Source organism: Palaemon carinicauda, chromosome 35 (assembly GCF_036898095.1).
Source record: "Palaemon carinicauda isolate YSFRI2023 chromosome 35, ASM3689809v2, whole genome shotgun sequence".
Taxonomy (NCBI): Eukaryota; Metazoa; Arthropoda; class Malacostraca; order Decapoda; family Palaemonidae; genus Palaemon; species Palaemon carinicauda.
In genome coordinates, this window is record NC_090759.1 from 68063018 (window position 1) to 68087952 (window position 24935).

General features: G+C 43.3%; 1 protein-coding gene across 1 annotated transcript in view; it reads right to left on the bottom strand.

The window, feature by feature from the left end:
• Nucleotides 1-406: 406 nt before the first annotated feature.
• LOC137627579 (uncharacterized) overlaps nt 407-24935 on the bottom strand; it is a 130134-nt gene continuing 105605 nt past the window's right edge. Inside the window, exons 13-17 of the mRNA XM_068358665.1 lie at nt 24417-24512; nt 23226-23347; nt 16513-16720; nt 1447-1582; nt 407-1204 (exon numbers count right to left, since the gene is read on the bottom strand). Of these exons, the coding sequence (XP_068214766.1) occupies nt 983-1204; nt 1447-1582; nt 16513-16720; nt 23226-23347; nt 24417-24512 (784 nt within the window). The 3' untranslated portion in view covers nt 407-982. The remainder of the gene's footprint in view (nt 1205-1446; nt 1583-16512; nt 16721-23225; nt 23348-24416; nt 24513-24935) is intronic.

Consider the following 24935-nt stretch of genomic DNA (forward strand, 5'->3'; position numbering starts at 1 on the left):
GGTCATACAGGCTAGCAGTGTATTGCTATAACTGTCTGGCCTTAGGTCAAATAAGCTGCTGTGGTGGAGGTCTGCACTCTCGGAGTGCTTTTCTAGTTTCTTTAATAGGGTTCTCTTTCTAACTAGGGTGATTGGGTCTGTAGCAATCTGCTTTCCCAATGAGGGTTGCAACTTGAACTTGGATAGTAATAAGGATTAATGCTTGTCGTAGTTGGAACTTGCTTACACATGATATATCCTCAATTTGGAACAGACTGTCTGGTGAGGCTGCGAGTAACACCAGTACTACATCGAGGAAAAAGTTAGAGATATTTATATAGTGTTAACTCTGTTTATGTATTTCCACGTGACAATCTAAATCATAACAAATCGTATATAATGTAGATAATTCTGACATAAAAACAAATTTAATATCTAAAACCTTTATAAAAGACCATAATATTTGTAAATGTTGATGGGAAATTTTGGGATAGAATAAAATAGAATAAGATTTATAATTGAAGTAAAACATCAAAGGAAGAGAGAGTACTTTTTTGCTATTAAAGAAAATGTTCAATATTTGTTGTAAATGGTTTAATTTGAAGTGAGAGAAGATTCTAAGTGCTGGGTGGAAAGAGAACAAAGGGAATAAAGAAGAATGGTGGGAAGAAGCTAATTGAATAGAGAAGTGCAATGAGATAATTTTAGCTATGAACTGAAGGTGGCCAACTAAGAACCTTTAGTACACATTTACAGCTCTTAGTAGTAACCCATATGAGGTCCAAAATACATCCACCATCTTTAAAGTCTCTTTTTATCTGGTGTTGAAGCCTGTGATAAACTTGGTCAAAATGTGAAGTAACAAAAAGCCTACAGTATATAGAAAATTTAAAACAAATTACAGTGATAGAACAACCCCTCTGACTGCATTGCTCATTAGAGGAATACTATGACTATCAATTATGATGTGCGAGTTGTTCATTTTTAAGAAATATAATTGTTCTTAATCCTCTTCACCTTCAGAGTCCTCAGCAAACAAACCATCAGTATACCAACTCGGGAGCATGTTTATGTGATCTATACCACTTAATTTCGAGCAGTATATATGTCCCCTAGCTTCACGATCAAACTTGAATGTAGTTCCAGGCTCCCTGTGTACTCTTTCCTTAACAAAGTTAAGAAACTTTACCAAAAAGTTTAAACACACGTTGGGATCCCACTCGCCCTGTGAAAATAAAACGTGTGGCCAATGAAGTAGCATTATCACGTCATCTAAGCCAATAAAGTAAAAATTGTTACAATTGTACAATTTTGAGAATGTTGAAGATCTTTTTATTATAGGTTATCCTATACTTGGCAATTTGGTCAATAAATTCACAATTAAATGTGCCGCGAGAGAAAGAATTATCATTCAAATTATAATTATTATTCTTCATTTGAAGTTATGAAAAGTTAACATATTCTTACTTCACTTATTTCCGGAAGCTCTTCTGTTTCCAGGAGCTCCAAGGTATGAACTATTCCATCATCATTCCTGTATCCCAAGATGGTACGGGGAATACCAGCCAGTTGATTCTCACACCAAAGCTGGTTCAGTTTGAATCTGGATAAAATAGAAAACAGTATTACAGATTTGACAGGTTCTTTAAGCAGATTATGTTTTCTATACAAAAGAAAACTTTTTACGGTTCATCAGAACAATTCAGTGTAAATGAATAACTGTATGCAGTTTACAAAATGAAACTGCATAGCAGAAAACTTCAAGAATATTTCTCTGATATTGTAAGAAAAATATAAATTGTGTGATGAATATGCTTTTGCACATTTTGCTGAATTGTAATGAACATCCCATTATATATAAATAACAGCTTGATTTGGACATAAATGAACTTATCACAAGCAATTTACTCAAATATCAATTTATCAGATGTAGTTTACTCATAGATCATCGATCCCAAAAAGTTGAGAAATCACGAGCATTCCCCCCTAATTGTATGTCTACAAGAGAGCAAGCTTGATGTTAATACTCCTTGTCCACGCGAATATGTTAGCTATAGGACACCATATGATCACCTAGTAGGGAGCCACGGCAGAAGTCTCGTATACATTTGTCGAGATGTTCCCCAAATATCTTTGTCTATCTGTACCACTCTGCAGGCAGTGGTTGTACAAACTAATAAACGGATAAAGTACACAATCTGTTCTCTTTACTTGTCTCCAAATGATAACATCTCGTATGATAAATACGAGATAGTTTATTAGAGGTGACTCAACAACTCCCACAACCTTTTTCTCTTACTATGAGATCTTAATAGTAGGCATCCTTTACGGGGGGATGTTTTAGCAAACACCATTGGCAATATTATATCATCAATTGTGGAAAATGAGGATGTCGAACTCCTTAATACAGGAGAGCCCACACACTTTCATGTTCAGACAGGTACTTTGTCCTGCATTGAAATATCAATTGCAAGCTCTTACTGTCTTCTCAATTTTAATTGGAGAACATTAGATGATTGGCATACTAGTGATCATGCACCAATTATTATAAACATCACCAATGATCCACCTTTACAGAGATTGCCACGATGGAATCTTGCCAAGGTGGACTGGGATAGATTTCAGGAGTTAAGCGAAATTGAAGGAAATGCAGAACAGTTTGAAATTGATGATGCCGTATACTTACTTAATGGAACTCTTCACACAGTAGAAGTCAATTCCATTTCCATAACAGCAGGAATATTCAAACGACAACCAGTCCCCTGGTGGTCTTCAGAACTAACTGCCCTGCACAGAGTCACAAGAAGGTCTGTAACTCAATTGTGCAGACGCCATACTGAGGAGAATTTAATCATATACAGTACAAGAAATGTAGAGCAAAGTTCCGTCGTGCCATGAAAGAAGCTAGGCACCAGTCTTAGGTGTTGTTTGTTTCCTCCATTAAGAGTAGAACACCAACAGCTTGGATTTAGGAAAATGCACTCAACTACTGATGTGTTGATACGACTCGAGTACTCTATTTATGAAGCCTTAGCTTCCAAACAGCACCATTTGTTCCGTAGCCCGAATACAAACCTACGCTATTAGTTTAGGAGGTATCACTTTCTGCATAGCTGAAATAATGAGCCATTAAGATTTAGAGAGGGTTAACTACCCATACCGCTAGTTAGCGGGGGTAGGGGGGTAGCTTGGTACCCCTCCCACTCACACACCGGTGATTTAGCTCACTTTGCTTTTGGCTCGGATTGTGTACAGTCGTTGCCGTTCCTCATCCTTCGCTGTTATTTGGACTGCCATTAATTTTGTTTTGCTTTTTCTTTGTATTAGTGTGTGTATGTGTAGGCTTCTGTGAACATGTGCACCTGCCCTGGACTCGATGACCAGCACTGCGGTACCTATATGTCGGCGGTCGAGACTGATCGCTGCACCCTTTTTCCTTCTGCAGAGGTCAATGGTGTGATATCAACAACCAGTGTAGCGAGTGTCAGGAGTGGTCTGCCTCCCAGTGGGAGAGGTTTGGGTGACGGTGGAAGAAGTCTAAGCGGGATATTTCTCCTTTGAAGGTTCCTTCGAAGGGAGAAAAACCCAAGGCCTCTTCTTCCGTCTCCCAACCTTCCACCAAAGCTCCTACTTGTTTTGTCTCTTCCGAGAGACCGTTGATTAGTAGCGTAGACCTTTTTAATTTCCGCCAACCCCAGTCCGCGAGATATAGTGTGGCTTCCCTTAGCGAAACTGCCCAACTTCTCACCCCGGGTAAGGCCTTGTCTCTGTCTTCTTTGTTATATGTATGGTCGTCCTTTGGGGCTTCTGGATCAGCCCTCCAAGGACTCCTTGCTGCAGCTCATCCTCCGGGGTGCAAGAGGAAATGTCAGGAAGAAGAAATTCCCCAGGGTAGTGTGCTAAGTGTAACCTTATTTTCACTAGACATTAATGGGATGTCCTCTGTCATTCCCCAAGATATTCTCTCAACACTATTTGTTGATGATCTCTCCATATAATTTGCTGGAGTTAGAATGGCAATGGTTGAGAGGAAACTACAAATTACAATTGATAAAATTATTCAGTGGGCTAATATGAATGGGTTTAATTTTTCTACAAGCTAAACTACTACTGTTCATTTTTGTCACATTCGAGGTCAACGGATCTCGTGCAAGTGAAGCTAGATTTCTAGGTTTGATATTAGATTGCAGACTAACATGGGTTCCTCACTTGAAAGCCTTAAAAGTAAAATTTCTTGAGGCTCTGAATCTTTTGAGAGTTTACATCAGGGGCGCTGACCGCAAAACCCTTTAAAGTTATACAAGTCCTGAATTTTTTTCGAAAATTAGTTATGGATATGAAATATACTCCTCAGCCAGCCCAAGCCGACCGAAGATTTTAGATTCTATACACCGGGCTGGTATCATATTGTCCACAGGAGCCCTTAGAACTTGGCCTATCCCAAGCCTCCTTGTTGACTCTGGAGAATTACCTTTAGACCTTTACCGGAAGACTTCTATTGTTCGGTATTGGTTTAGGTTGCACAGACTCCCTAATTCTTTTGCCTGTCAGTCTACAACCCTTGTAATGCATTGTAGATATTTCGAATTGCACCCAAAATCTCCTCAACCTTATGGTTTCCGGGTAAAAACATTATTAGATAGGCTAGATGGAGGTAAAAATAGTGCTCCCATGTAGGATATCATCAACCCCTCCATGGAAATTACTAGAGATATCTTTCTGTAAATATTTTATTTGTATGAAAAAGAGCATGACTGACTTAGAAGCCAGGTGGCTCTTGATGAATTATGTAGAACATAAGAGATTCAACTTTTATATATACTGATAGCTCCAAATCTGATGTTGGCGTTGGATTTGGAATATATAGTAGTACTTTTAATTGTAGAGGTGCACTTCCTTTAGTATCCTCTATATTTACTGGCGAATTATTTGGCATACTAACTGCTACTGAGAAAATAGCGTCAAGAGACGACGGCAATTTTACCATTTTCAATATTAAACTTACCCGATAATCATGTAGCTGTCAACTCCGTTGCCCGACAGAATTCTATGGAGGGATACGCCAGCTATCACAATACTAGAAGGGGGTGTACTTACCAGCGCCACCTGTGGCCAGGTACTCAAGTACTTCTTGTTGACACCTCCTCAATTATTCCTCTGTCGTGCTTCCGGCAAGACGTTCTGGGATACGCTTATGATCTTCGAGTTTGTTCACGGCTAATTGGTGAAGTATTCTCTCAGATTTCGGCTGTCGCATTACTGGAAACCTTCTTATATTAGCTAGATAGCTTTTATATAGTCCTGATTAACGGTTAACGATCTTTTGCTTGATTTTGAAAACCCCTTTGGCTAACTCTTTGGATTCAAGATGTCTGACATTTCGCAAGCCCCCTCCCATAGACGATGTAGGTCTTGCAATAGGCGTATTCCGAAGGCCTCGGTAGATCCTCACACCGCTTGTTCTGACTGTAGGGACAGGCCCTGTCAGTTAGAAAATCGATGTGAGGAATGCGCCGGACTTTCGGAACTGGAATTTGTCCGTCTTTTAAAATATTCATCTAAGTTAGAGAGAGGTAGAGTTAGGAGGAGTTCTTCTCACTCTTCAATTTTTTCCTCACCTCATGATCCCCTACCTTTTCCTACCCCTGTAGTGGCTACCCCCGAACCTACTGTTTGCCCTCCGCCTGATATGTCTGTTGTTTTGCGTGCTATTCAGGCCTTAGGCGATAAAGTAGAGTCAGTGGTAAGTGACCATAAGTCTCTGATGGCCGAAGTTAAGGAACTTAAGGTCAAGAGTGCAGTGGGTGGAGTTAGTGCCAGTGCTGTGACGAGTGCTAGTGTCAGTGCAGTGCCAAGTGCTAGTGTCAGTGCCAGTGTGGTGCGTGAGGATTCTTCTGTGCGAGCCAGTCGTCCTCCCAGTCCGGGACCTCTTGCAAGCTCCCATGCCCAGGGGAGAAGCAATGTCGAAGGGCATAAGGGTTCGGCAGGCCTTGTTAGGCGCACAGAAGTTTCCTCGGTGGTTGCGGGCGTGTCTTCCAAAGACCGTCACTCCCACCCGCAGACGATTGAGCCCGTCTTTTTCTCGTCTGCTGATCATCTGTCAGGGAAGAAACGTTGGTCTCAGGTCTCGAGACCACTTAAACGCAGAGTCCAGTCCGCGAGTGCTCAGCCAGGTTGCAGTCATTGGCTCAGCTCTGACTCGCCGCAGTCATCTGTCGACTGAACTCCGCCCAAGAGGAGTAAGGTTCTGCCACAACAGAGCTCGACTGTCGACCCTAAGTGGACTCTACTACAGTCCATGCAAGCACAGCTTTCGGACTTGATGCGTGAGTGTCGGGCTGAGAGTGTTGCTCCTCCGCCTCCGCCTACACTCCCTCCGCCTGCGCTCGCTCCGCCTGCGCTCGCTCCGCCTGCGCTCGCTCCGCCTGCGCTTGCTCCGCCTGATCGCAGTACCACCGGCCAGGCGTACGATGTTGAGCCACGGTCTGAGTTTGCTGTTCCCAGTGGTGTTCAGCCTCCGCCTTCTTTAAGGCAACCTTTGCTATGGGATCAGGAGGATTATACCTCTCTTCCTCCGCCTCCCTTTGCTGCTCCACCAGTGGTGCAACTCTTGGCTGAGGTACAACAACCTCTCCCGTCCATGAGTCAGTCTCCTCAGCTCTCGCTGCAGCGAGCTCAACCATCCACAAGGCAAGCTCCACTACACCTTGGACTTGCGCCTCAGGAGCCTCAGCTTGCGAGACATTTACCTTGTTCTGCGCAGCCTCAACCTCATCACGCTCCACTCACACCACAGGAACAGGAACTTGCTACTCCGCTTCCACCAACCGCTCAGCAAGCGCAATCCTTGGGTTCAACCGCTCATGCTAGGAGTCAGCCTCCTCCACCCATGCGCCTTCCTTCTGCTTCGTCTGCTATTCAGCCTTTGCAGTCTGAGCCTCAGGTTCTCCCTCAACAGTTACTGGTAGAGGAAACCACTATTGTTCCTACTCGTTCTGACTCTGCTGTTCAGCATTCTTGTCCGATACCTTCGCTACACTCTGGTGATGAGGCGTCTGATGATGAGGAGGCACACCTGGATCCCTCATCAGACTTGGATGAATCCAAGCCTTCTCCACAGTCTATTGACTTTCGTAAGGTCTTGGTTCTGCTTAGGGAGGTTTACCCAGACCACTTTGTCTCTGCTATTCCCCGCTCTCCGCCATCTGAGTTTTCGCTGGGCATACAACAAGCTAAGTCCTCCTATACTAAGCTAGTCCTAGCAAGGTCCTCTAAGAGAGCATTAAGGATCTTAGGGGAGTGGCTGCAGTCTAAGCAACACCTAGGCAAGACTTCTTTCATGTTCCCGCCGACCAAGCTCACTTCGAAAGCGAGCGTTTGGTATGCCACAGGAGAAGCACCAGGCTTGGGAGTACCTGCCTCTGCCCAGGCTGACTTCTCAAGTCTGGTGGACTCGCCTCGGAGAACTGCAATGAGGCGCTCTAAGGTTTGCTGGACCTTCTCAGACCTTGATCACTTACTGAAAGGACTGTTTAGAGCATTTGAGATGTTCAACTTTCTTGACTGGTGCCTGGGGGCCCTCAGCAAGAAGACCTCTCCTGCGGACAAGGATTCTGCCATGCTATTAATGTCCTGCATGGATAAGGCCATTAGGGATGGATCTGGTGAGCTTGCGTCGATGTTTGTATCAGGGGTTTTGAAGAAAAGGGAACAGCTGTGTACCTTCCTTTCCTCCAGCATTACACCTTGCCAAAGGTCACAACTCCTTTTTGCTCCGCTCTCGAAGTTCCTCTTCCCTGAAGAGCTGGTTAAGGACTTGTCTGCTGCCCTGATACAAAAGGACACACACGATCTTGTAGCCTCATCGGCTCGTAAGTCTAAGGTTACTACCTCAGTCCCCAAGACTTATCGCTCACCAGTGGCTGATACCCCTGCGACGAGGTTCATACCGCCCTTTCGTGGTAGAGCCCCCAGTCGAGGAAGCTCCCGTCCAGACTCTTTCAGGAGCAAGTCCAGGAAAGGCTCCAGGACATCTAAAGGTAAACACTGACTCTCCGCATCTCCAGACAGCAGTGGGAGCCAGGCTCAAGATCTTCTGGCGAGCCTGGGAGAAGAGAGGTGCAGACGCCCAGTCTGTCAGTTGGCTGAGGAACGGTTACAGGATTCCATTCTGCCTCAAGCCACCTCTGACCACATCACCCATCAACCTCTCTCCCAACTACAAAGAAGAGGACAAGAGGCTAGCATTGCACCAGGAGGTGTCGCTACTTGTGCAGAAGAAGGCAGTGGTTATAGTCCGGGACCATCAATCCCCGGGCTTCTACAACCGTCTCTTTCTTGTGGCCAAGAAGACAGGAGGTTGGAGACCGGTGCTGGACGTCAGCGCTCTCAACGAGTATGTCACCAAGCAGACGTTCACGATGGAGACGACGAAGTCGGTCTTAGCAGCGGTCAGACAGGAGGACTGGATGGTCTCGTTGGACTTGAAAGATGCATACTTTCACGTTCCTATTCATCCAGACTCCCAACCTTTCCTGAGATTCGTTTTTGGAAAGGTTGTCTACCAATTCCAAGCCCTGTGTTTTGGCCTAAGCACAGCTCCTATGGTCTTTACTCATCTGATGAGGAATATAGCAAAATTCCTACACTTGTCGAACATCAGAGCCTCCCTCTACTTAGACGACTGGCTGTTGAGAGCCTCCACGAGTCGTCGTTGTCTGGAGAATCTCAATTGGACTTTAGACTTAATCAGAGACCTAGGTCTATTAGTCAACATAGAGAAGTCTCAACTCATTCCCTCCCAATCCATTGTGTACCTGGGAATGGAGATTCGGAGTCAGGATTTTCGGGCTTTTCCATCGGCCCCCAGGATAAGCCAGGCCCTAGAGTAAATCATGAGCATGCTGAAGAGGAGCAGTTGCTCAGTGAGACAGTGGATGAGTCTCACAGGGACCCTCTCATCACTGGCCCTGTTTGTCGAACTAGGGAGACTCCACCTCCGCCCTCTTCAATTCCATCTTGCAGCTCATTGGGACAAGGGTTCGACTCTCGAAGCAGTCTCTATCCCTATCACCCAAGAGATGAAGACCACTCTCCTGTGGTGGAAGCACAACCTCCTTCTCAGGGAGGGTCTATCGTTGGCCATTCAGACCCCCAATCTTCATCTCTTCTCAGATGCATCGGACTCGGGCTGGGGTGCAACCTTGGACGGACGGGAATGCTCGGGAACGTGGAACGAGGAACAAGGATTACTCCACATCAACTGCAAGGAGCTGCTAGCAGTTCATCTAGCCCTGTTGAACTTCAAGTCCCTCCTGCTAGGCAAAGTGGTGGAGGTGAACTCAGACAATACCACAGCCTTGGCTTACATCTCCAAGCAAGGAGGGACCCATTCGAGGAGCCTATACGAGATCGCAAGGGACCTCCTCATTTGGTCAAGAGGTCTAAACCTCACTCTGGTCACGAGGTTCATTCAGGGCGATATGAACGTCTCAGCAGATCGCCTAAGCAGAAGGAATCAGGTCATTCCCACGGAATGGACCCTCCACAAGAGTGTGTGCAACAGACTTTGGACCTTGTGGGGTCAACCTACCATAGATCTGTTTGCCACCTCCATAACCAAGAGACTTCCGCTGTACTGTTCCCCTGTTCCAGACCCTGCAGCAGTTCATGTGGATGCTTTTCTACTGAACTGGTCCCATCTCGACCTGTACGCATTCCCACCGTTCAAGATAATAAACAAAGTTCTGCAGAAATTCGTCTCGCACGAAGGGACACGGCTGACGCTGGTTGCTCCCCTTTGGCCTGCAAGAGAATGGTTCACAGAGGTACTTCAATGGCTAGTCGACTTCCCCAGGACTCTACCTCTAAGAGTGGACCTTCTACGTCAACCTCACGTAGACAGGTTGCACCCAAACCTCCACGCTCTTCGGCTGACTGCCTTCAGACTGTCGAAAGATTCGCTAGAGCTAGAGGCTTTTCGAAGGAGGCAGCCAGTGCGATTGCCAGAGCAAGAAGGGTTTCCACTCGTAGAGTCTACCAGTCTAAGTGGGAGGTCTTCCGAAGCTGGTGTAGAGCCAATTCAATATCCTCTACCAATACCTCTGTGACCCAAATAGCTGACTTCCTTCTACATCTTAGGAATGAGAGATCCCTTTCAGCACCTACGATTAAAGGATATAGGAGTATGTTGGCTTCAGTTCTCCGCCACAGAGGTTTGGACCTGTCTTCCAACAAGGACCTTCAAGACATTCCTAAGTCTTTTGAGACGTCTAAAGAACGTCGTCTTTCCACTCCAGGCTGGAATCTAGACGTAGTCTTAAGGTTCCTTATGTCATCTAGGTTCGAACCTCTCCAGTCAGCTTCCTTCAAGGACCTTACCCTCAAGACTCTTTTTCTCGTCTGCCTTGCAACAGCTAAGAGAGTCAGTGAGGTTCATGCCTTCAGCAAGAACATTGGTTTCACAACCGAATCTGCAACATGTTCTTTTCAGCTTGGATTCCTAGCAAAGAACGAGCTTCCTTCACGTCCTTGGCCTAGATCGTTTGAAATACCTAGCCTCTCCAACATGGTAGGTAACGAACTAGAGAGAGTTCTTTGCCCTGTCAGAGCTCTCAAATATTATCTTAAGAGGTCTAAACCTATTCGAGGACAGTCAGAAGCTTTATGGTGTGCCATCAAGAAACCTTCGAGGCCCATGTCCAAGAATGGACTTTCGTATTATATAAGGCTTCTGATCAGAGAAGCACATTCTCACTTAAAGGAGGAAGACCTTGCATTGCTGAAGGTAAGGACCCACGAAGTAAGAGCCGTAGCTACTTCGATGGCCTTTAATAAAAACCGTTCTCTGCAGAGCATAATGGATGCAACCTATTGGAGGAGCAAGTCAGTGTTTGCATCATTTTATCTGAAAGATGTCCAGTCTCTTTACGAGAACTGCTACACCCTGGGACCATTCGTAGCAGCGAGTGCAGTAGTAGGTGAGGGCTCAGCCACTACATTCCCTTAATCCCATAACCTTTTTTAACCTTTCTCTTGAATACTTTTATTGTTGTTTTTATGGTTGTTACGGTAGGCTAAGAAGCCTTCCGCATCCTGTTGATTTGGCGGGTGGTCTATTCATTCTTGAGAAGCGCCTGGGTTAAAGGTTTGGTAGAGGTCCTTTAGTAGGGGTTGCAACCCCGTATACTTTGGCACCTTTGGGTTGATTCAGCCTCCAAGAGGAACGCTGCGCTCAGTAAGGAAGACGAACTTTAAAAAAGAGGCAGAGTAACGGTTCTATTCGACTTCCTTACCAGGTACTTATTATTTCATTGTTATTTGAGATAACTGTTATATGAAATATGGGATACTTAGCTATCCTTTAATCTTGTACACTGGTTTTCACCCACCTCCCTGGGTGTGAATCAGCTACATGATTATCGGGTAAGTTTAATATTGAAAAATGTTATTTTTATTAGTAAAATAAATTTTTGAATATACTTACCCGATAATCATGATTTAATCGACCCTCCCTTCCTCCCCAGAGAGAACCAGTGGACCGAGGAATAATTGAGGAGGTGTCAACAAGAAGTACTTGAGTACCTGGCCACAGGTGGCGCTGGTAAGTACACCCCCTTCTAGTATTGTGATAGCTGGCGTATCCCTCCATAGAATTCTGTCGGGCAACGGAGTTGACAGCTACATGATTATCGGGTAAGTATATTCAAAAATTTATTTTACTAATAAAAATAACATTTTTCAACGATACAAGAAGTGTCTTACAAGCTTTAGAAATTTTTAATTCCAATAACCCTTTAGTTTTAAAAGATTTTAGAGTGGTTGGAGTGAGGGGTGTAACAGTTTGATTTTGTTGGGTTCCAGCACATGTAGGTGTGTCTGGAAAGGAGAAGGCAGATTTACTGGCAAAGAATGCTGCAGCTGAGTTGCTACCAAGAAGGTATCCCTTTCTTTGTAATGATTTTTTTTTTACCTAGCATTAAGAAGTTGGTTTATGATAATTGGCAACAACATTGGGATAGTTTGGTTCAAAATAAGATGAGAGAAACAATGAATGTTATATACCCTTGAGGATATAACATGATACTCTGAAAGTGGGAGACTACTCTGTCATCTACGCATTGGTCACACTCGTTTGACACACGAGTTTCTGCTAAAGGGCTTCGTTGACCGAATGCTTTAATTATAGTAACTTAAGGAATAGATATCTGTTTGAGGCTCGAGATGAGGATGGCAGGGTCATCCTTGCCAAGATTCTTGGACATGATGTGTCGTACTATTCGAGTGGCCTTTTTAGATTTATTTCAGAAGCAGGTCTTCTGAAAACTATTTAATATTTATAATGACAACTTAAATTTTATGGTATTAATTGAATACTCTTATTTTTTTATATAATGTTTTTTGTGTCAGTGACCTTAGATGTTAGGATGCCAGAAAACTTTTAAAACAATCAATCAATCAATCCATTTTTTTTATCCAACATAGGTAGTAGGTAGGCTAGGGCACCAGCCACCCGTTGATACTACCGCTAGAGAGTTATGGGGTCCTTTGACTTGCCAGACAGTACTACATAGCACCCTTCTCTCTGGTTACGGTTAATTTTTCCTTTGCTTACACATATACCAAATAGTCTGGCCTATTCCTTACAAATTCTCCTCTGTCCTCATACACCTGACAACACTGACATTACCAAACAATTCCTCTTCGTCCAAGGGGTTAATTACTGCACTGTAATTGTTCAGTGGCTACTTTCCTCTTGGTAAGGGTAGAAGACACTCTAGCTATGGTAGGCAGCTCTTCTAGAAGAAGGACACTCCAAAATCAAACCATTATTCTCTAGTCTTGGCTAGTGCCATAGCCTCTGTACCATGGTTTTCCACTGTCTTGCGTTAGAGTGCTCTTGCTTAAGGGTACACTCGGACACACTATTCTGTCTTAATTCTCTTTCTCTTTGTTTTGTTAGTTTTTATAGTTTATATAGGAAATATTTATTTTGGTGGTGGTGGTGTTCTTAAAATCTTTTATTTTTCCTTCTTTCCTTTCCTCACTGGGCCACTTTTCCCTGTTGGAGCCCTTGGGCTTATAGCATCTTGCTTTTCCAACTAGGGTTGTAGCTTGGCTAGTAATAATAATAATAATAGTAGATATGAAGCTGAAGTGAGTGTTGATAAGGAACCACACATTTTTTATATTAATGGAGTGGCATATCATATGATCCATATTACTAATGGGCTGTGACAGGGATCCTATTAAGGCAAACAAATGGGAAGGGCAGAATTTTACATATGGGAGAATTTTCAGCTTAAACTTAATTTGTTATTCTTATGAACCGAAGGAAGAGTCCTACTTTGTTGGGGTATCTTTTTTTCAATTGTTAAGGAAACTTATTTCTGAAAGGTATCCAAGTAAAGTTACTTAAGGTAAGTTCTGATTCTTCTTTTTCAAAATCTAACCACTTCTTAGATAACTCACATCCCTCAATTTTATAGTACTGCATTGGACTTTAAATAAGACTAGTACTGTATTTTAGAAGTGAAATCTGAGGCTGTGGCAACCTTTGCGAGTTTTGTGATTAAATGTAGGGATAGGGAACAAGTGTTTGTGTCTTTATGGTTGAAACAGTGTCTGATACCCAGAAACAGACCTCATTTTCTTCCCCAGTTTTGGGTCCTGTAATAGGATTGATAAGGTGACCTCACAAGGAGATGCCATGATACAAAATGATACATCGATGTGTCTTTTTCTCTCTCTCTGGGATTACCCCTGTTTCCCCTTATAAGTCAATGCCTACAAAGTCTCTAGAATTGGCACTTTAAAAGCCGTTGTTTTGTAACAGTGGTAGGCCATCAAGATTCCACTCTGGTATGCATCGGAGCTTAAATTCCAACAGGACTTGTAGATCTTACAGGGGAACACTTGCCCTTTGGGGTTCCCCATCGATCGACTTGATCAACTTGTTCTCCACCCAGATGAACTAGATGCTTCCAGTGTTCTGTCCACCACCAACAATGGAGGATGACAGCCAATAACCTTGGATCAAACTGGATGCTTACACCTTCCTACTTTTCAGACTGGTATATTGATTAATCAACAACATTAATGACCTCTTAACATCAAATTAACACTGGTGGTCTCGAAGTGATCACATGCCGAATGGTTCCCAGATTTGCTGATGCTACTCATCGAGGTACCAGTAGATTTACCCCAATGGCCCATCTTTCAGTCACATCTGCAGATGTACCACAACTTAATGTCTTCCCTGTCACTTTACAAGTGGAGACTATCCAGCATATCCTCTGAGCAAAAGGAACTGCACAGAAGGTGTATGGATACCTGCAAAGAACGTCCGCAGCTGTCTACCAGGGAAAGTGGGCCATCTTCTGTAATTGGTGTCATAGACAGGATACATCATGTGTGTGTGTGTGTGGCAATTTCTTTTCATAATAAATTGCAAATACTTGGAATAGACTTCCAGCGGATGTAGTACTGTAAACAGTAATGGTAAATGAGCTCTCTCTCTCTCTCTCTCTCTCTCTCTCTCTCTCTCTCTCTCTCTCTCTCTCTCTCTCTCTCTCTCTCCACACACATAATAGGTAAAGGTGTCTGGTTTCCAGTTCCAGTATCATCTTAAGATATGTAGACCAGAACATTAGCCGACGAAAGGCTATTGCTCAACCTTGAGCCAGGTCTTCAGTCTAGGTCTTCAAACTGAAGACCTTTCTTCTTCGGGGGAACTGTCCATTCTCATGAGGAGCTAAAGTATTCTGGGTCACCCCCCTCAGGGAACTTAGACTCCCCTATCTTTGGGTGGTCATGATAGTTTTCTCTCAAGCATTCACCGTACAAACCCTTAAGGAGAGTGTCAGATAGGAATCTAACACTCAAGACTATCATTCTACTTCCGTTAGCTTTGGTAAAAAGAGTGGATGAAATACATGGCATCACCTATGCCATGAGCCATTTTGAGGGATGGAAGAAGGTCGTGTTAAGCCAGGAACCAGCTGTCAATGACCACAGATTTTAGTCCTCTATCTCCTCTCTCCAAGACGGGAATAGCAATCGGGATGACCTGCTTCTCTGTCGTGTGAAGGCGTAATGGTGCTACCTCAAGAGAACCTGGAGATTCAGACCAGAGCAGCAAAGGCTGTTTCTCAGCACTGGTAAGGTGAAAAAGCCAATAACGCTGTCTCTTTCTGGCTTTGCAAGACCATCAGATGCTCCTACCTCAATAAGTGGACCGTCCACAGCTCGTGCTTATTAAGTCAGAGGCATTGGCTCCACCCTAGCCTTCAAGAAGAATCTGTATGTTAGGCTAGTGTTGAAAGCATGAGTCTGGAAGACCAAGTTAGTGTTGAAAGCATGAGTCTGGAAGACCAAGTTAGTGTTGAAAGCATGAGTTTGGAAGACCAAGACAAACTTCACCTCCCACTACTTGCAGGAGTATACCAACATATTCCTGGAAACTTGGATCTTGAGAATTGTGGTAGCTGCTACTCAACAGAGTACCTTTTCTTCTTCTTTTTTATTTTCATTGAAGTACCACCTTCATTCTTTTTTTCAAAGGGTAAGAATGGATAGAATGTATGTGCATCAATTCCTATAAATTCGACGTGCATATCCTTAGATATGTAGATAGAGGCCATCTACCCATTTCTGGGAGAAACCTAGCCTAACACCTGTGACATGTCCATTAGAAACCTTGCCTAACACATGCGACATGTTCATTAGAAACCTTGCCTAACACCTGCGACATGTCCATTAGAAACCTTGCCTAACCACCTGTGACATGTCCATTAGAAACCTTGCCTAACACATGCAACATGTTCATTAGAAACCTTGCCTAACACCTGCGACACCTTGCCTAAGACCTGTGACATGTTCATGAGAAACCTTGCCTAACAACTGTGACATTTTCATTTGAGACCTTGCTTAACACCTGCTACATCTTCATACTCAGGTAGTTAGTAAATTGACAAAGCTAAGTACATAGACATTTCCCTGTCATTTAACCAGCCAGTTGGGTTATAAGGGACTTTTGCCCTCCTACAATAAGTCTACTATTTAAGGTCAAAGGGTTGTTTTACGTTTAGAAACAAAACACAAATTTTAAATTTGTAATTTTCGTAACTATATAAACCAGAGACTTTTTAGTTACACTGTTTGCCTCAACCTCCCCGGAAATCCTAGGTCCAAGGTCAAAGTGAAGGTAGCTGTACCTAGGATTGGGCCTACCCACCATCTAGCAGGCAATTATGTTCACCTCGTTGGGAAGTTTAACAGCCGTTTCTAGCTTCACAGAAGTCTTGCTCCTAATAAAAGTCTCAGGTGTATAAAGTTAGGAAAAATAAAAATTTATCACGGGATGTTGTAGTGGCTTTTTACATTGTGGATGCACTCATAATTTAGCAGTTGGACCATGAATATAGTTGTGAACATTGTGTTGTTTTTACACAAGGACCATTCAAGTTGGAGGAAATAGCTACTGTATATAGAAAGATATTTGTTATTGACTTTACCCTATATACACATTCTTACCTTTTATGGTTTCTTGCCCTTTTGCTATCGGTTAACTCTCTGCAACATTTCACCAAAACAAAAGCCTCCATATCTTTGAAATCTTCTTCAAACCGTTCTGGGTCAACACAATCCACTTCCGGGGCATAAAGAAGAGAAATCTCGCCTATCTTATTCTTCAACACAACACGATATTCTTCATTAGCATCCACTCCAGCCTCAGGGTCACCTGAAATATTCAAAACACAATTATGATGATCAGTAAGGCCTTTGCACTCATATTTTTTAAAAGTAACTTCACATCAAAATAGTTATTTTGAGTTCTCGCTATATTAACTTTTCATCAAACACCCGGAAGTCCAGCAGTTATCTAGTAGGACAAAATATTTTATCATAATAAACCCAGGTAAAAGACAGAACTTCTGCACAAGAATATAATTGGTCCATCAATCTACTGTATACAAACCCATGTTATTTATAGAGGATATTACTTTTGGCGAAGCTAAAAGACAAGCCATGAGATTTTCAGCAAGGGATAACCACCCTAACCGCTGGTTAGTGGGAGGGGTGGCGAGTAGCTGGCTACCACACTCACTCACACACCTGGGATGAGCAGTAGCACCCACTTTGCTTTTGGCTTGGTAGAGAAAAAATGTTGCCACTTTTTTCCTCCATTGTTTTTTTTTTTTTGACTTGCCATTGACTTTTATTATACAGTGTAGAGGTAATTCTTTTTCTTTTCAGACTGCTTGTGTCTCTTCCTTTCCAGCCTCATGTGCATCTGTCCTGGACCTGAGGGTCCCCCCTGCGGTAACTTTGTCCTCTGTAGATGCGAACCAGCACCATCTATGTCCGTCCTGTAGAGGACCACGGTGTGATCAGGACAACACCTCTCCTGAGTGTCGGGAGTGGTCTGCCTCCCAGTGGGAGAGATTTAGGCGAAGCCACACAAAGAAGTCCAAGAGAGATTTTTCGACTTCAGGGTCTTCCTCGAAGTCAAAGAAACCTCGGACTTTCTCATTGACCCCCCCATCTCTTCCTGAAGCTCCTACTTGATCAGTCACCCCGGGGGAATGTTCAAGTAGAAGTGTAGACCATTTAACTCAGGTCAACCTCAGGGATCGAGGGACAGAACTGCTTCTTCTACCGAAGAAGCATTTCTGCCCCTCCCCTCGAGTGGCGCTTGTTCTTTTTATGACATTTTCCAGATCTGGCCATCACTGAGTATGGCTGGTTCCCCGTCGAAGGAGGTACTATTGGAGCTCCTACATCTGTGCCGAAAGGAAGTGGACACAGATTTCCTCAAAGGTGGATCACTTGCTGATGAGCTCTGTCCCCCGAGTTTCTGCTGCCTTATCTGCAGAAGGATCTTCGTCTGCTAACGCTGCGGGCGCCAAAGATGGCGCTTCTGCCCCTTTTCTGAGCCAACGCTTCCATCGGGTTGGAGCAAAGTCCGAGGCAAGTCTCCTGCGGGTAGTCATCTTTTTTGTCTGCAACGGAGACCCCATAGAGACTCGGTTCCAGAGATCTTCCAGAGACCAATGGAGATCTCCTCTGACCCTATCAAAACCGGTTTCCTCTCCTGAGGCACCTCGCCATCGCTGACGTTCCCCTTAGGTGGTTCGTCACTCTTTGAAGTTCATTACTCCTCACCACGCTGGACGCTCCAGACCACCGTCCCCGCTGCTTGAGCACCGTGGGGACGACACACGTCGCCCTCTGACGATCCCTTCAAGAGGAGTCTACATCGGCCAGGTATGGTAACCAGGTGCCAGCAACCAAGGAACCCCTGCATGGTGGACGGCCGGTTTCATTCCCGCTCAAGAAGGAATCCTCAAAGCCCCAACATCCCTCCACTTCAAGGGATCAACACTCTTCTAAGGGCTCAGCTGTCATGTCAGTGTCAGATCTAATATCCTTCCTTTTCAGGTTCCCAGATCTAAGGCTCCGAGCCTTCCGAAGGATCCTCTGGCCAGCTTGTCGTCATGCAGGAAGGAGCCCTCTTGGTTCGATACACTGGTCAAGGCAGTGCATGAAGCCGTTACCTTCCGAAGGATCCTCCGGCTAGCTTGTCATGCAAGAAGGAGCCCTCTTGGTTTGTTACACTGGTCAAGGCAGTGCATGAAGCCATTACAGGGGTCCTCCTTCAGACGCAGTCCAAGGCCAGCACACTGACGATTCCCCTGGAAGCATCAGCTAACCTCCCCGGAATCTCTTCCCCCCGTCTGACCCCAGACAAAGGTTTGAAAGGTCAGCACTTTCAAGACCCTATTTGTAGGAGATTCCCTTCTCCCCCTTAAGAGGAAACTGGGAGCAGTAGATTCAGGTAGGTCGGAAAACCTTCCACTGGTACATTTGACACCGGTACGACCAGCTGGTGAAAAGAGGAAGTTCTCCAAGTTAAAGCCAACTCCCCCTCAGGAGGATAGGGAAGTCTCACTGATGGACTCTTTCTGCACCTCTCACATTGAGGTGGTTCCTCCAGAACTCCGTTGTCTTCCCCCCCCCCCCCCAAGAAAGTCCACTCAGCCAGAGGTGATTCTTCCTTCCTTCTGGGGGAGTACCTCCCTCCTCATAAGGAGCCGAGGGACTCCAAGACCATCCCGAAATCTTCTGCAAGAGCTTCTGGACCTTAGCAATAGAGGTCACGAACAGCTTCCCCTCCTTCAGCCAGGATGTCGGCAAGAGACGTTTGTGTAGTGGCTTACCCTGATGACTTCAACTAACCCTGGGCTCCTATGGGTGAGAGTTCAGAGGTGGAAGACTACCTAGACTTTGAGGTCAATGATCTCCCTAGAGCGGCTAACCAAAGATTAATGGAAGCGAACCAAAAGTCCGAGCATGCCTTCTGGCAGGTTTTGGCCTTCATTAGGGCCATAACAGCTTGTCTGACCCATTGGCAACCCCTCAAGATGGCAAAGACACGGTCTTAGACCACGTCTATGGCACTCAGAGACCTTCGAAGGCCAGTGCAGCTTTTCCTTGGTCCAAGGGGTTGAAGAGTACCCTGAGGAAGGCTCTTTTGCAGATCACTGGCTCTTCTAGCTCCCTCCATTCAGGCTCTTCCTCGGAACTCCTGGCTCTTCTAGCTCCCTCCATTCAGGCTCTTCCTCGGAACTCCTGCCTCCTTTCGTGCAGCAGAGGAGGTATTACAAGGTGTCCAACGAGCCTCTTCCAGCCCTGCCTCTAAATGACTCTGTAGAGGCATTGACCAGAGGATTCCCCTTCGAGACACTGTCTGGTCTCTCCCCCTAGTTCTCGGCTTCGGAGGTCATCAACCAAGTCGCCAAGTATGCCATGCAGGCTACTTCATGGCTGGACCTTTGGTTGGGGTCAGTGGGTCATCTGATTAGGACCGAAGACTGGTCCAGAGAGTCCACCAGGAAGTCAAGGGAGACCTTTCTGTTGTCTGGTACCAAGACAATTGAGCCTTTCCCTCCAGGTGGGCCAATACCATCCTTAGATGTCAGGACTCAATAATAGAGAGGTTCCATTGGCATATCCCACACACCTAGGTTATGATACTGAAGAAATCCACTTTCGAGGGGAGTTATCTGTTCGAGACAGATGTCGAACGGGTGGCGGAGATATGGATTATCTGTTCGAGACAGATGTCGAACGGGTGGCGGAGATATGGAGAAAGTAAAACCAGGACTCGCTTCTCCATAGGGTCCTCACATCGAGGCCATACTGTGCTCCTTCGCCACAAAAGAAGCTGCCAATGTTCTTATTTTGCTTTGCCTATACCACAGGCTGTGAGCTACATCACATCATCCTCATGCTGCCTCAGTATTGTTGCATTTGCCATACAGAAAACATCTCTTCACTACACTAGCTCAGCTTTTCCATGGCCCTTAAGAGAGCTTTATCATCATACCATCTAATTTCAAGAAAAATGTGATGACCTTGGTACAACAAGTACCCATAAGTGCTGAATACATGTAGTTTTTTTTTTTTTTTTTTTTTTTTTTAACCTCTGGTCAAATGTTCCATGGGAACTAGAGTACTGTGCAGTAAATCAAGAAAAACAAGGCAAACATTCGTGCTGCTTTAAAGTTCAAGTTCCATGCTTTGTTCCAAGAATGTTTAAGTAGTGATGGATTAGGCAATGATCCAGCTGTAGAATGGCTCATTCATATAAATTGAGGATGGACAAGGCAATGATCCAGTTGTAGAATGGCTTGTTCATATGCATTGGGGGTGAACAAGGCAATGATCCATCTGTAGAATGGCTTGTTCAAATGTATTGAGGATGGACAAGGCAATGATCCAGCTGTAGAATGGCTTGTTCATATGAATAGAGGATGGACAAGGCAATGATCCAACTGTAGAATGGCTTGTTCATATGAATTGAGGATGGACGGGGCAATGATCCAGCTGTAGAATGGCTTGTTCAATGAATAGAGGATGGACAAGGCAATGATCTAACTGTAGAAGGGCTTGTTCATATGAATAGAGGATGGACGAGGCAATGATCTAGCTGTAGAATGGCTTGTTCATATGAATTAGGGATGGACAAGGCAATGATCTAACTGTAGAAGGGCTTGTTCATATGAATTAGGGATGGACAAGGCAATGATCCAACTGTAGAATGGCTTGTTCATATGAATTGAGGATGGACAAGGCAATGATGCAGCTGTAGAATGGCTTGTTCTTATGAATGGAGGTTGAACAAGGCAATGATTCAGCTGTAGAATGGCTTGTTCATATGAGTTGAGGATGGACAAGGCAATGATCCAGCTGTAGAATGGCTTGTTCATATGAATTGAGGATGGACAAGGCAATGATCTAGCTGTAGAATGGCTTGTTCATATGAATTGAGGATGGACAAGGCAATGATCCAACTGTAGAATGGCTTGTTCATATGAATTGAGGATGGACGAGGCAATGATCCAGCTTTAGAATGGCTTGTTCATATGAATTGAGGATGGACAAGGCAATGATCTAACTGTAGAATGGCTTGTTAATATGAATTGAGGATGGGCGAGGCAATGATCCAGCTGTAGAATGGCTTGTTCATATGAATTGAGGATGGACAAGGCAATGATCCAGCTGTAGAATGGCTTGTTCATATGAGTTGAGGATGGACGAAGCAATGATCCAGCTGTAGAATGGCTTATTCATATGAATTGAGGATGGACGAGGCAATGATCTAGCTGTAGAATGGCTTGTTCATATGAATTGAGGATGGACAAGGCAATGATCCAACTGTAGAATGGCTTGTTCATATGAATTGAGGATGGACGAGGCAATGATCCAGCTGTAGAATGGCTTGTTCATATGAATAGAGGATGGACAAGGCAATGATCTAACTGTAGAATGGCTTGTTCATATGAATTGAGGATGGACGAGGCAATGATCTAGCTGTAGAATGGCTTGTTCATATGAATTGAGGATGGACAAGGCAATGATCCAGCTGTAGAATGGCTTGTTCTTATGAATGGAGGTTGAACAAGGCAATGATATAACTGTAGAATGGCTTGTTCATATAATGAATTGAGGATGGACAAGGCAATGATCTAACTGTTGAATATCTTGTTCATATGAATTGAGGATGGACGAGGCAATAATCTAGCTGTAGAATGGCTTGTTCATATGAGTTGAGGATGGACAAGGCAATGATCCAGCTGTAGAATGGCTTGCTCATATGAATTAAGGATGGACAAGGCAGTGATACAGCTGTAGAATGGCTTGTTCATATGAATTAAGGATGGACAAGGCAATGATCCAGCTGTAGAATGGCTTGTTCATATGAATTAAGGATGGACAAGGCAATGATGCAGCTGTAGAATGGCTTGTTCATATGAATTAAGGATGGACAAGGCAATGATCCAGCTGTAGAATGGCTTGTTCATATGAATTAAGGATGGACAAGGCAATGATCCAGCTGTAGAATGGCTTGTTCATATGAAGTGAGGATGGACAAGGCAGTGATACAGCTGTAGAATGGCTTGTTCATATGAAGTGAGGATGGACAAGGCAGTGATACAGCTGTAGAATTGCTTGTTCATATGAATTGAGGATGGACAAGGCAGTGATACAGCTGTAAAATGGCTTGTTTATATGAATTTAGGATGGACAAGGTAGTGGAACCCAATCTTGTCCTGCAGAAAGTGTAAGTCCCTCTAACAACTTTTCAAGTCTTCTCCAGTTAAGGCTGAGGAACACACACCGGTGAAATCCCCAGTGGTGTAATTCTTCCTCAAAACGCAGCTAATTTATTCCGCTGATAAACCATGGGGGCATAAAAAAACATTAAAGCCAATTACAGGTGTGTGATATCCCAACACTAATCAGTCATGGATGCCATCTCAACATGTAAGCTATGCAATAGTGTACAGTTATGGAAGAATTTCACTATTATTAACTGCCCCTCTGTGTTAGAGGTAAAAGGCTTGCTAGAAATGTCTGGGTTACAGTTTTAAAAGCTTCGGTTCTGATGATGCTCTTAATGAAACTGTAAAGATATAGAAATTTGTGGCATGGGCACGGAAAGTGACTTCTTAGCCTTCTCTTATACATATGATCCCTCTTTTCTTGGATCTTATGCAAACTCATAACTTTTACTTCATTGCAATCATGGGGTTTTCCCCAACAGCATAATTCCAATCTAAATTTTCACATTGGTTTAATTTTTATTAACAAAGTCATGGCTCCAGTTAGACATTAGTTTGTCTTTGTACAAATGCTACACCTATTTCAAGCTATTAAAAAATATTACAAGTCTGCCTTACCTCCCTTCATGTAATGCTCAAATACATGACCCCATTTTGATATATCATCCACCACTGGCTTTTGTTTTTCCTTGAGTTCTTCTTCTGTCGGCCAATTTATAATATAAACAGAGCCTTTGAACCTGCAAAGAATGAAGAAGTTCTATACATTGGAAGATGTCCATTCACTTACCTGATTTATAGTTACGTTATAGTTACCTATCCATCTAATATTGAAAGCAACGACAAAATGCGCAACATATCCAGAATCAACAATTATATAAGTTACCCTATGGTATACATTACTACTGTATATACAGATACCCAATGGCCTGTTTTGTAACAGACCAGGGTGCTAACAATCATCCTTCAAAACTTATAAACATTAGCTACTTACACAATTGAACACCTTCCACCACCAAGTTTTATCAAACTTCCCAACTAATCAGCTACTGTGTTTCACTCAAATTAATCCAATAGGTAATTATGATACTATAAAAATTAATGCGTACATTAACTTGGCAATTGTAAATTAATTCTTACCCATGTGAATCAAACCCAGTGTTTAGTAGAATTTTATTTTTATCATATGTGACATATTCATTATTCATTTCCACCAGATTAATTTAGCAGGACAACTCAAATAAAATGCTACCACTTGGACACTGATTTGTTTGGAAGTATGGATAAATTTGCGCGAGATGTTCACCCCAACTATATAATTCATCAGACACATTCCAATCATGTACAGTATGTTGCAGTACTGTACTTTGGTTTGCTAATTTTATAACTTTTGTGACCTGGTTCAAAGTGCACTTATCAAATAGCCAGAGGTCAGGGATTGTTCTTGGTTTTAGAATTATCGCTAATAAATTTATAAGTTGTATAGTTGATCTAAACTTTTATCCATATATAAGAAGCATACTATATTCAAAGGCAGAAACCTAAGTTTCCCAGTACAGCTTCATTCTGTACAGTATTCACAATTTAATTTTTTTTCTACATTATTTATGAATATCAAGATGCCATATTAATTCATTATACTGTACCCTTGTTTTGTAGGACACTTTAAGTAAGATTTTCCAAGTACTGTTGAGCAAATAGTCTTATAAGCCTGTAATACAGTTAATAACTTTTAAAATGCTCCACCTTTTTCTCAAAGGAAGATTTACTCAGACTACAATGTTAGCAAATCTTATAATTGATACATACTCTGTAGCATAAAAAGTCCAAGCTGTTACAAAATTGTAGGGCGTCCTCATAAGTTTTGTAAAGTTACCCCTGGCACTTATGAAATCTGCAGTCAGTCTGGAATATAGTATTTAAAAGCATATTTTAGTGCAAAATGAATAGAATATCTTTAAAAAGAAAATGTTTAAAGTAACTACCTGGTAAATAAATTTATTATTTCCTAATTTTCTTAGACTTAGAGGAATGATATTTATCTGGTTAAAATGAAATGGAAAGACAGCTTTATGTTCTTCAATTGTTACTTTAATTTGTATCCAGTGACCATGTGTATTTGACTGTATGATTAGTCAGAAAACTATTGACAAGCAGGCAACATTGCTGAATAACATTTGGCAAAAGATTCATGCTCCCTTGGGGCACCAGAGCACTGGATCATACTTCTTAGAATTTGCCTACGTTAGACTTGAGAATGAGGAATGTTACGAAGATTAATGGTGTTCTTGGAAGATAATTTTCTGACCACCACATATGGTGTGTACT